At 43.2% G+C, this 12884-nt stretch overlaps 1 protein-coding gene across 1 annotated transcript in view; it reads left to right on the top strand.

The window, feature by feature from the left end:
* Positions 1–12884, top strand: part of LOC147885900 (Eukaryotic aspartyl protease family protein) — an 82411-nt gene that overhangs the window by 55408 nt on the left and 14119 nt on the right. Inside the window, exons 8-9 of the mRNA XM_087396456.1 lie at positions 10892–11089; positions 11188–11315. Of these exons, the coding sequence (XP_087252582.1) occupies positions 10892–11089; positions 11188–11315 (326 nt within the window). The remainder of the gene's footprint in view (positions 1–10891; positions 11090–11187; positions 11316–12884) is intronic.

The following is a 12884-nucleotide window of genomic DNA, read 5'->3' as shown; positions in this document are numbered from 1 at the left end:
AGAATAATCTGGTAGGTCTTTTTCATTCAGCATGGCCCAAGATACCTCTCCAATATGCCTGTTTTTCCTTTCTGCAAGTCCATTTTGCTGTGGGGTATGACTGCATGAATATTGCTGCTTTATGTCATGCTTCTGCAGAAACCTTGCAAACTCATTTGAGAGGTACTCTCCCCCTCCATCTGACCTTAGGCATTTTATTTGCAGGCCTGTTTCTTTTTCAACCATAGCTTTAAAAGCTTTGAAATGCCCAAAGACTTCACTTTTTTTTAAAATAAAATACACCCAAACTTTTCTGCTGTAGTCCTCAATAAAAGTGACAAAGTAATGACAGCCTCCAATAGATGCAGCTTTAGTAGTCCACACATCGGAGTGGATTAATTCCAATGGCTTCTTACTCTCTTGAACATGTCTAGGAAATGGTTTAGGGTCTTGTTTTTCAAATTGACAGGCTTCACATACCTTATGCATTTCTGCAACCTTGAATTTAGGCAATCTTGCAACAATATTTTGGGCCTGCATTGATTTAAGTCGCTGTACATTAACATGACCAATGCGTTTATGCCAGATATCAATATCTGCAACTACACCGGTCCCATGTGCAAACATCGCTGCACTCAATTCAGGCATGTCCGCATCCAACGTAAACATCCTGCCCTTCTTCTTTCCTTTTGCTATCAAGCGACCGTTATTTTTCATATCCTCAACAAAGCATCCATGAGGATTAAATCTCACCTGCAAGCCTTGCTCAACCATTTGACCAACAGAAACCAGGTTCTTGGTGATATTCGGGACATGAAATACATCAGACAGGTATTTCTTTTTCCCATCCTGCATAGACACAGGAATTTTACCAATCTGCACAATAGGATGTGCAGTATTATCACCAGTCTCCACAAATCCTGGTCTTTCCATTTTCCTTGCATCTTGCATCCATTCTGCATGACCTGTCATGTGGTTTGACGCACCCGAGTCAACATACCACACATCATTGCTTTCTTTTGCACTTGTCACAGAATTGGTCATGTGCTGTACCATAAACAAATGCTCATCTCTGTCATTACCCTGTCTACTAGAGGATGCATAATTGCCTTGCTGCAATTTTCCATTCATAATGTCATTCTGCTTTTTGTAGCAGTCTTTAGCCATATGACCCATTTTACCACAATAGTAGCATTCAACATTGCTGTTTGCATTTTGGCCTCTTTGCCATCCACCACGACCTCTTTGGCTCCCCCTGCCTCTAGAGTTACCACGTCCTCCTCCAAAGGACTGGTTTTCTTGAGTTTGCTGCATATTCTGATTTCTACCACGGCCTCCAGATCAGCCTCCTCTACCTCTGCCTCTGCCTCTGCCTCTACCTCTTCTAGCATTTGAGTAGAAGACAGTTTCTTTTGAAGTTCCTCTTGAAGAAGATGCACCACGATTTCTCTGCTTTTTAGAAATTAGAAGAGCAAACAACTCCTCAAAATCAGGAAATTTTTCATGGACGGCAATGGATGTCCGGAACTGTGCATAATCCTTTCCTAGACCATTCAAGGTCATAGAAACTAGATCATCATCTTTCACTGGCGACCCAATGGAAGCAAGTGCATCTGCAATTTTCTTCATCTTCATGTGATAGTCATTAATGCTCATATTTTCTCTCTGCACATTGTGCAACTCCTGCTTGAGTTGCATTTTCCTGGCTTGCGTATTTGTGCTAGGTAGTCACCCCCTTGTAGGAGAGGTGAGATGGACAGCAAATGGCAAATGAGGGTGCCAAGTGAAGCTGGAAAATGAAATTACAGCAAGGGTCTATGCTTCACAGCAATCAAAGGCTTATGTGGAGGCTCCCACAAGCGAAGGCCAGTAGGAGAAGGCCTCAAAATGAGAGCAATAGCAACTTGAGGGGACAAGCTCGCAGCCCGAGGTGTAGAAACAGCAAATGAGAGCAAGAGGGCTTCAAGGGAGGTCTCCAAAGTGTAGCAGCAAGCTCCAAATCACCAAGTCGGTTGGTATAGGGCTCCCACATGCAGTGGGAAGGTCCGAAATGTGCAAGTCGGCCTTAGGTGTTCCTAGAGGTGTTGTAGCAGCACATCGGTGATTCTAGGTGCTCCGAAACACTGATGCAGGTTACACGTGTGAAAGGCGGCTCCTTTAGGTGCTCCAAAGTGCAAACACAGGCCAAAATGCAGCACTAGGAGTCGTTGGTTATGCAGCAACAGCACCAAAATGATGTTTTTCCGCGATAGAACTGCTTGGAGAGGTCTTGGGTCACCACATTGTGAGGGTGCCTTGGAAAATGTGCCGACCAGCTTCCGTACACTTCCGTACAGGCCAGCAAACAGCCCCGAATGAGAGCTCAAGAGCTCGGGGTGGCTGGAAATGGCTGAGGGGATGGTCCCTTGTAAGCTAGGACAAGCAATGGAAGCCAAGGAGGTGGAAGCAATGAAGGAAAACCATACTGTTGTAATGAATTGCTGCAATAGAGAAATGAGTACAAAGTACACCTAATATGACAAAACCCTAAGACAAGGTGTCCTAACTGGTACATGTGCTAACTGTACCAAGTGTTCTAACTACTGAATGAGTGGCACCTATGGATAGCCGATAGAATAGCCTACATTTAAAGCCTTATTTCCCAGAGACAGCCTAGACACTTTATTTTCAAGGGCCTTTATTTCCCAGAGACAGCCTAGACACTTTATTTTCAAGAGGGTATTCCTAAGCTTTTGCAGATCTTGCCATTTTTTGAAAGCTACCCGGGAATCTCTCTGACAAGCCTTTCAACTTTCTTCATTCCCACTCTGATTACAACCATGGGCTATCAAGCTTGCCAATACAAAGCAGCCACATGGCTGCATACTCGGAGAATAGTCAATGCCAGCACTACCCGACTGCCAAAACAGCAAGCAACAAACAAAAAGCTGAGGTTGTGTTATGAAGCTCGAGAGCTCTGTGGCATCAATGTGAGATACACGTAAAATTACATCACGGCTAAGATAATGTAACAAACATAGCTATCGAAGGTCTGCATTTTTCCACAACCACATGTGAACACAGGCGTATTTTCATCCACTTTTTTATTTTCACCATAGCCATAAAAGTCCTATACCGCACACCTCACCAACTCCATGGATTGCAGTATTACAAAGTCCACACAAACTCTAGCAACTTGCCATTGTTGATAAGGTGCATCCAACTTTCATAGTAATCGATATTCTGGATTCACATTCCAACATCGACATAACAACTTTCTAGATCCTCAAATAAATAAGGACCAACATCTAAAACCGGCCTTCGATAAACAAAAGGGCAGTGATCTTCTTCTACGCAGTCATAAACTTCATAAATAGCCACAATGAAAGCTTCAGTCACTTAAATCACTTAGCACAACTTAGAAACAAGCTTCAACAACAACAAAGGTGAGGCTAGAATGCCCCTGCTCAATGAAAATAGTACAAAGTGCACCCACTGGCCCCAAATGCCTTGGCGCCCCTTACGGTATTTATTTAATGCTTCTGAATGGAAATGCTTTACAACAAGGGTTCAACCCTGCACTGTTCCTCTCTGCAAATCCTCTACTTGTCTTCAAGGCATCTAATCCCAGTGCACCACTAGAATTCCCACTGGCAAGGCATACTCAGGCATTCACTTCTGACACAACTTAGAGGCATTTAGGCATCCAAACCACTGGCAAACTGAACTCAAGGCAGCCTCAAGGCTATCACATGCATCCACACTGTCCTTAGGCCTTCCACAAGATCACCCTTGCCTTTGGGTGCTTCCTAGAACCTGTTGGAGACCTGAAAGGACTGCACACAACACGCATGCACTGCAAAAAGCTGCAAAGCAAGAAAGAACAAGGAAAGGCTCCTGCTGTCTGTGGCAGAGGGGCGAGCTCCTTCCTCGCACCTATCCTCTGTCCAGGCTCCGCGCAGGGTGCAGGTGTTTTCCAGCAATCAGGAGAAGAGAGAAATGAAGGTAGAGAGCGGAGGGTGAACAAGAAGAGCTGTAGAGGAAAGATGGTTCACAGATCTGTCCCGAAATGATTGCCTCGGGATTTGTGCCTGAGTCCTCCTAAGAGAAGGTGCCAAAAGCAGCAGGGAAAGTTTCTCCTGCAGCTTGCATTGGTCCAAAACAGCTCCAGAAGCCACCACGCAGCCAAAAACATGTGCACAAAGGTCCAGCATAGTAGAAGACAACCCCGGGCACCTGTTGGAGGTAGCTGAACATGTGTGTACGGATTTCGTACAGCCATACGAACGTCCATACAGTCCATACGAAAATTTTCAGAAAGTTCAAAAATGATTTCTGGCACTTCCTAGAAGTGCGTACTAGCCTTGGAAGAACGTCCAACACCTCTGGGAGAGTGAGGGGAGAGAGATGGAAGGTGGGGGAAGGGCATGCATACACATGCATGACAAATGGCATCTCCTCCTTACCATTTGCCCCTTCATTAAAGTCCTAACCCCTATACCAAGGACAACGTTGGTTGCCCTTGGACCCAACTTTTAGACCCCTCTTTTAAAGCCTTTGCCTTGCCCCTAGGACCTAGTGGTGCACCTAGACTTTGCCCTTAGGAACTTCTAGGAAGTATGCACTTCCTTTAGCCAGTCCCTCACCTCGTGACAACATCAGTATAACAACTTTCTGCATCCTCAAAACCGTAAGAAGTAACCTAGCATTTTCTTATTCCACACTTAATTTCTTCTCTTAAGGAAATATAGGATAATTCATCTTTTTTACTTTCCATCCTGGTAAGCACAAACATACAAACAGAGTGAGAAAGTGATGTGAGAGAGCAAGAGCAAAACGTAAGTGTGCAATAGAAGAAGATAAGATGAGTACAAGTGAGATGGTTTTGTCCAAATGACAAAACCATACTAACCCACTAACTGTGGTTAGGGGAAAAAACCTCCTAGTGAGGGAAAAGTGTCCCTAACTCACTTATGGATTACATTGGCCACTGCCTAGAATATGCCAATAATTCTAACACCCCCCTGCAGTGCCAATGTGATGTACAAGGAAGTGATTAATCACCAAAAGGAGATAAGTTCAGGGCATTGTGAAATGGCTCAAACTTCTCACGTGGAAGTGCTTTGGTGAAGACTTCTGCAACATTGTCATGTGTTGACACATAGATCATACTGATCTCCCCTGCATGCAACTTCTCTCTGACATAATGATAATGAACCTCAATGTGTTTCGTGCGAGCACATGATTCTTTGCCACTGCTATAGCACTCTGATTACTAGTGAGAATTGGAGAAGGACCCTCCAATAAAAGATGAAGATCAACAAACAAACGATGCAGCCAAACACATTCAATTGTTGCTGTGAAAGCTGCCCTGTACTCAGCTTCACATGAGGAAGTAGCCACTGTAGATTGTTTCTTGCTCAGCCAAGAAATGCAAGCTTTTGCCCAAAAAGAAACAATTACCACTAGTGGACTGCGTGGTGTCATAGTCTCCAGCCCAATCTGAGTCACTGTAAGCATGCATCTGCAAGTCACCCCCCGGAGAAACATCAAGCCATAAGACTTTGTGTCTTGCAAATAATGGAAGATGCGTTTTACAGCCTGCCAATGTGTTGTCTTTGGGCTGTGCATATACCTGCTCACCTGAGATATTGCATACTGAATATCGGGCTGTGTATTGCACAAATAAATGAGGCATCCAATAGCCTAACTGTAAAGTGTGACATCCATTGATTCACCTGCATCATACATAGTAAGCTTCAGCCTCGGCTCCATGGGAGTGGCTATAGGCTTACAATCTTGCATGTTCCAAGAGCTTTTGCACATACTTGGATTGAGACATAACAATGCCACGCTTGTCTTGTATGAACTGGATCCCCAAATAGAAATTTAACATGCCTAAATCTGTCATGTCAAATTCAGCTTTCAATTTAGCCTTGAAATCTGTAATTATTTCCTCATTTGACCTTATGAGCAACATGTCATCTACATAAAGAATGATGAACAAAATATCCCCCCCATTCTTCTTGATGTAGAGGGTGCTTTCCGTTGGACTATTGTGTAACCCCTTACTTGTCAGGAAGGCATCAATCTTGGCATACCATGCACGTGGGGCTTGTTTCAGCCCATGTAAAGCTTTATTCAGCTTGCAAACTTGAAGTACATTGCCCAAAAGTTTAAATCCAGGAGGTGGTTTGACATAAATCTCTTTCTGCAAGTCCCCATTAAGGAAAGCTGTTTTTATGTCCAACTGATGGACATTCCAAACAAAATTTGCGGCCATTGCAATAATTGACCTTATGGTGGTCATTCGGTATGTAGGAGCAAAATTCTCCTCATAATCTATGCCCTTTTTCTGTGCATAGCCTTTGGCAACTAGCCGTGCCTTGTACTTATCAATGGACCCATCTGGCTTCCTTTCCACTTTGAAAACCCATTTGGTATCAATGGCATGTTTCCCTGGTGGCAAATCCATAATATCCCAAGTCTGATTTTTCTCAGTGGATTGCAATTCATTGTGCATGGCATGCATCCGAGCACGAGTATTTTTCGAGCGAAATCTTCCGAGCGTCCAAGCGAGGGGAAAAAATAAGCTTCCAACTATGTAAAAATATGGTAAAAATAGATCAAAACAAAACATAGTTTCACTTAGAAATATGCAAAGTATTATAGCAATGCCTATTTTATACACAAATCTTTACAATAATCTTTGGGAATGGTAACATTGAAAACCCTCTCTCAACCTAGCTTCATGAAAGGGTTTCTCCAAAGAAACCTCATTGAAGCAAGCCATCAAGGTAGTTTTGCCAGCGAAACCCCTTTCAAATAAGTCTTCCAAGGTAGTTTCAAACATAATTGGCACACATTAGGCCTTCGAGCCAAAATCTGTGAGGCAACTTCTTACTAGTAAGCATGCATCTATCCATCTCCATGAGAGTGTGATTCTTCCGCTCAGCTTTGCTGTTTTGCTGTTTTGCTGAGGTGTAAGCCTCATTGTAAGCTGATGTGTGATGCCTTTCTCCTTAAAAAATGCCTCAAATTCATGAGACATATACTCCCCCCCTCTGTCAGTGCGAAGTGTCTGCACCTTGAGTCTTGTCTCATTTTCAACCATGGCTCCACAAAGTGTTTGAAATGCATTCTTCAGACCATAGACCCAAGTATAATTGGTGGTCATCTATGAATGTAACATAATAGAGATAGCCACCAAAAGCAGGTGTCCTCATGGGACCGCAAACATCACTGTGTATGAGCTGTAATTTGCGAGTAGCTCTTATTATACCATCCTTTTTAAAGGGAAATCTACACATCTTGCCAAGGATGCATCCCTCACATGCATGAGGAGGAGGTGACTCCAAAGGAGGCAATGCATCAACCATAGCATGCTTCTATATGAGCTGTAATTTGCGAGTAGCTCTTATTGCACCATTCTTTTTAAAGGAAAATCTACGCATCTTGCCAAGGATGCATCCCTCACATGCATGAGGAGGAGGTGACTCCAAAGGAGGCAATGCATCAACCATAGCATGCTTCTGAAGTGTCATCAAGCTGCCATAGCTCATGTGCCCATAAAGGACCCCGATACAAAGTGCCAGACAACATGTAAGCATAATCATTCTCTTTGTCTCGGACAGCACACTTAGCGTCATCAAATATGACCCGAAATCCTCCTCGATTAAGAGAGGACACTGAAAATAAATTATTCTTTATACTTGGCACATAAAGAACATCAGAAATTCTGAAATCTGTGCCATCCGTGGATGTGAGTATGATGTCACCCACTCCACACACTGAATAAGAAGAATTGTTTGCACATGTCACCTTCTTTTTAGTGGGTGGTGCATGCAAAGATGCAAAAAGGCTCTTCCTTGGAGTGATGTGCTTGGAAGCACCACTATCAAAATACCAAGTGTTCAGTGTCTCATTGACACTGAAAGAGCATGCATCCTTTGAAGGGTCATAGCTGCAAGTCAAGAAAGCATACGGGTCATCCTCAAGAGTGGCTGTAGTATTTGGACTAGCCATTGGAAAATCTGAAATGCAAGAGACAGCCATACCCGAATCCCTTTTCTTCTCCTTAGCTATTCGCTTCTTGCATTCACCAATGTAATGACCCGGCTTCTTACAGTCGTGACAAATGCCATTCCTCTTAGGCTTCTCTGCATCACCTTTAGCCTTATGAGAGAGCTGTCCTGAATTAGCTTTATGCTGGTTTGTGGGTTGATTTCCATGTTGCTTTTACTGCCCTTTCCTTTTGGGCTTGAACTTTGAAAGCATGGCATACTCACTAGGATGTGTTGCCATGTTCTTTCTTGTCTGCTCTTCCTGCAACAAGAGTCCTACCAACTTGTGAAAAGAGAGAGGATTGCTGCCCACCCTCAATGACAAATTTGGCGAGATATGGAAACCAAGATAAGACTCAGGAAGAGAATTCAGAGTGGTGGTAATCATCTCTGAATCCGGAATAATCTCATCTATATTCAGCGACTGTTCCCTCAAATCCTGAAGTTTTGTGAGGTGAGCATTCATAGAATCTCCCTCATCCATATGTGTATGAGATAGCTCTCTCTTCAGGAAGGAAACTCCGGCATCATTTCTTGCTGCAAACATGCTCTCTAAAATCTCCCAAGTTGCCTTCGAGGTCTTGCACGACTGAATGCGAGGAATGATAAACTTCTTGACAGAAAGAGAAATAACTGAAAGAGCTTGTGCATCCCGTGAATCCCACCTTTTCTGTTCTCTCTTCAGGAAGGAAACTCCAGCATCATTTCTTGCTGCAAACATGCTCTTTAAATTCTCCCAAGCTGCCTTCGAGGTCTTGCATGACCGAATGCGAGGAATGATAAACCTCTTGACAGAAAGAGAAATAACTGAAAGAGCTTGTGCATCCCGTGAATCCCACCTTTTTTGTTCTGCTGTGGGAGCCACCAAAGTAGCAGCTGTTGCTCCTACCACTTGTCTTGCATTTTGACCTCTACCCCTGCCTCCACCTGTAGGAGTGATAGATGTAGCCACAGTTCTTGGCCTTGTCTCATCTCCATCCACATAATCCCAGAGATGTCTGCCAACCAAGATGTTGCAAACCATAAAACTCCACAAGGAGTAGTTGGTGCCATCCAACTTATCCTCTTGTGTGAGGACTCCAAACACCTCATTGGGGTTGGTGTTCATAGCTATATCTGCCAGAAAACTAAAAAATGCTGCAAACTAGACAAGTAATATCCCTTCCTGGGATGTAAAATGCACAACCAAAGTCTGCCAAAATTCTGCCCACAATCACAATTGCTGTCACTGCCTATCAAAGGCTTGAAATGCACCGAAATGCTTTGCAAATGCCCAAAAATCTGCAAAATATATTTGTAGAAGTGGCAAATGTCTGCAATATGACTCAAACTGAGTCCAAGACTGCTTGCAAAGCTCCCAAATGATCTTTCAACTGCCAAATTGCATTCAAAATGCATAGGCCCCAAATTCCTGCAAGAAATTGCACTTGAAAGAGGCCAAATTAACCAAAAGCCCCAAATTCTGCAATTATCTGCAAAAGCCGCAAATTTTGTTTGCAAGATTGCAAGTGGAATGAAGAAGCCCCAAATTTCTGGAGCATATTCTGCAACCTGACTGTAATGCCTGCAACAAATAAAATGCCCCAAATTCTCTGCAAGGTCTAAGCCAAACAATGGCTATCTGCAAAGTGATCCTGCAAAGAAAGTGTACGGACGCCTGCAAATGTACGGAATTGTCAGTTGTTATGTTGATGTTGGTCCTTATTTATTTGAGGATCTGGAAAGTTGTTATGTCGATGTTGGAATGTGAATTTGGAACATCGATTACTATGAAAGTTGGATGCACCTTATCAACAATGGCGAGTTGCTAGAGTTTGTGTGGACTTTGTAATACTGCAATCCATAGAGTTGGTGAGGTGTGCGGTATAGGATTTTTATGGCTATGGTGAAAATCAAAAGGTGGATGAAAATACGGCTGTGTTCACATGTGGTCGTGGGAAAATGCAGACCTTCGATAGCTATGTTTGTTACCTTATCTTAGCCGTGTCCCTCAAGTAGTTTCTGTTTGGAGGAAACAAGGATATTTTTTCTCTTAGTCTTGTTGAAACTTGACATGGATGGTTGCACCTTAATTGTTCTTGAATTTTAAAAATTTAATGATTAGGAACGATTATGTGCTGCAGATTTTATTTTGTTGAATTGCTACGATGTGTAGTGGCAGTAGCGCTAAACCTTTCCAGGGATAATACTATATTTGGTGTTGGCCATCAATCTAGCATGTACTTGAAACAGCATGCAGGGCAATTGCTTACGTGAATAAATGATTTGCTGTGTTGTCAAATATTTCATCAGTTCTTATTTCTGTGTCCATTTTCATACAATTTTGAAGAGCTAATCCAGAATATTGGTACTACCTGTTTTGGATTATTTTACTATCAGCATGTGCAAATGTAAAAGCTATTGAATTTGGTGTATATATTGTCCACTATTTCCCCTTCCCAGTTTCTTAGAAAGTTTATGGAAGGTCACCTCTTGGTCTGAAGGTAGATGACAGAAAGAGAGTTAGTGGAAGGTCACCTCTTGGTCTGATGGTAGACAATGGTAGTAAGGATGTAATCACTTGCGGTGTTGGTCTTCTATGTTTGTGTTCACTATTAATTCAGTTGCAATTTTGAGTTATTCTTCTTTCTGGATCATCCAGGAATAACTTTGGTGCCTCAATCTTCAAGTCTATTGCTTGGTTTGTGGTTGCATCTCAGTGCATTTTGAAGAAACAAAACAAAGGGCGGCTTGACTTAGATTCCCGAGTCTGTGGTTGCATTTCAGTAGGCTTTAACAGAGGTTTATATCAAATGGGTTGTGTATGTTGCCCTGTGCGTTTCTTCTCAAGTGGATTGATCATCTCCAGGCTGTATGCATGCTTTAAACAGGTATCGTGGTGCGAAATATGCTTGTGACTTATGACCGTGTAAACGAACAAATAGGATTTTGGAAGACAAACTGTTCAGACCTCTGGAGCAACTTGCAGACAGTTCTACCAGCTCCTTCATCTCCACCATTGGGATCTCCAGTAGCAGCTCCTAAACTAGAACCGGAAGCTCCTGCAGTACAGTCTGAGACTATACCAGGTTGCTTTTATTAGCTTTCCTAGTATGATATCACTGATGATGTCAGTGGGCGGGTTGAGGATTGTAATTAACTTCTGATGTCTTTTGTCACAGAGCAGGTCCAACATGTGTTTCGGGAGATGTGGTTGTCACGATTTTGTTAAGCATGAACTATACAGCCTTCGACAGCCTCAAGTCGAGTTTTTTGGAGGACTTGTCACGACAGCTAGATGTTGATATGAGTCAGGTAAGAATATCGTCTGTGCAGGGAGGTATTATGTTGTGCTGCTTTTCTGCCTTGCAATCTGATGTGGAGTCTGACAAAGTAGAATGGAGCTAACTGTTTGAAGTGTATTTTCGCTGGGTCGGGACATCAAATGCTCCTCAAAACATTCTTGTTACTATGCTGGCAGAAAAACTGCCAGCATGAGACAGTTGTTCAGGTGCAGGGCAGCTCTTACTGTTGTTTCTCAACATTTTTCTTTCATCTTCGATAGCCTGATGCAAAAATCTGCTAATTGTCAAGCTTAGAGCTCTGGGAGACATCAAGTTTTAAACAAGCAAACAAGTAAAATATGCAAGTTTTCCAGAAATTGGTGAAGGCGCATATCTGTAGTTCTAGCAATGTTTCATAAGCCCTAAATGTGATCTAGCAAATCAAATGATTTTGTTCACATGCGTTTGCTTGAGTTATGTACTTTAGGTTGCCTTAGCTCTCTTGGTTGAGATCCGGCCTTGGCTCTCTTGGTTGAGATCCGTGCAGCTAAAGTAGTTTGTTCTCTTTTTTAAAACATGAGACTCCCCCCCCCCCCCCCCTCTTTAGAAAAGAACTTTCTATTAATGCTTGAAAGTCCAACCATACAAATCAGCCATTCGTGTGGCGCTGATCATGGAAGAAAACAAAGGAATGAAAATTGGCCGTCAAGCAGCCTGTTTTCAGAGAACCCAGCTCACTGCCGAGGGAGTCTTTGAAACAGGGACCAACAACTAGGGTGGAGGACTATACATCCACGAATGCCGTACTCAATGAATACATGGAAGAGACCTGCATGCCAAGCCTTGCAGAAACATGCTTGCGTCTCAGCTGTCGTCCGACATCGTGATGTGTCGCACTCCCATAGGGCGCGCAAGGTGTAGATAATAGCTTGCCAGATGGCAACAAGGGTGGTCGCTAGGGACCTGGTGGCCTTCCATAACCAAGGTGCAACGGGTGACCCAGGTGTTCCAAGCAATGATGGCAAATGCTGGACACTCTCTCCCAAATATCCTATGTGAAAAAGATGCTGCCGGGAAGTCCATAAGCACCTTTCAGCAATCTGCATCCGAGATTTGAAGAAGCACCCACACTTCCCCTTCTGCCTTTGAAGAAGGTCCATTCCTTCCAATCTCGAATTACCTGAGACACATGAAGAGCATATTCACTCCACCGCATGCTATAACGGCACAAATTAATGACATCAAGTACATACTAGTACGTCGTACTGCTTGTGTGCTTGCTCTGAAGGCAAAAACCATGCACCTCATGGAGGCACATACTATATAACTTATGTCATCCTGTAATGCCCCCTCTGAATTATAGCATTCATTTGAACCTAAAACCCTAGGGCACTCCATGGAATCCACCCTTGTGTCAGTATCAACAGCCACGCACTTGGAAGAGTCCCAGCACCCCTTGCTATCTTTCACCTTCACGAAGGTCTTCGACTCCTTGTCGGCCCACATCTCAATGTCAGACATCTTCACTATGACTACTAGGTTTGCATATTTGACCTCACTAACACATGGAGATGTCATCAAGAAAAGTTCGCCGATTACC

Source organism: Dipteris shenzhenensis, chromosome 25, assembly GCF_047967505.1.
Source record: "Dipteris shenzhenensis isolate YYH24624 ecotype China chromosome 25, Dip_SZ_1.0, whole genome shotgun sequence".
NCBI lineage: Eukaryota > Viridiplantae > Streptophyta > Polypodiopsida > Gleicheniales > Dipteridaceae > Dipteris > Dipteris shenzhenensis.
Note: the sequence above shows the minus strand (reverse complement) of the source record. Positions and strands in the feature narration are given on the sequence as shown.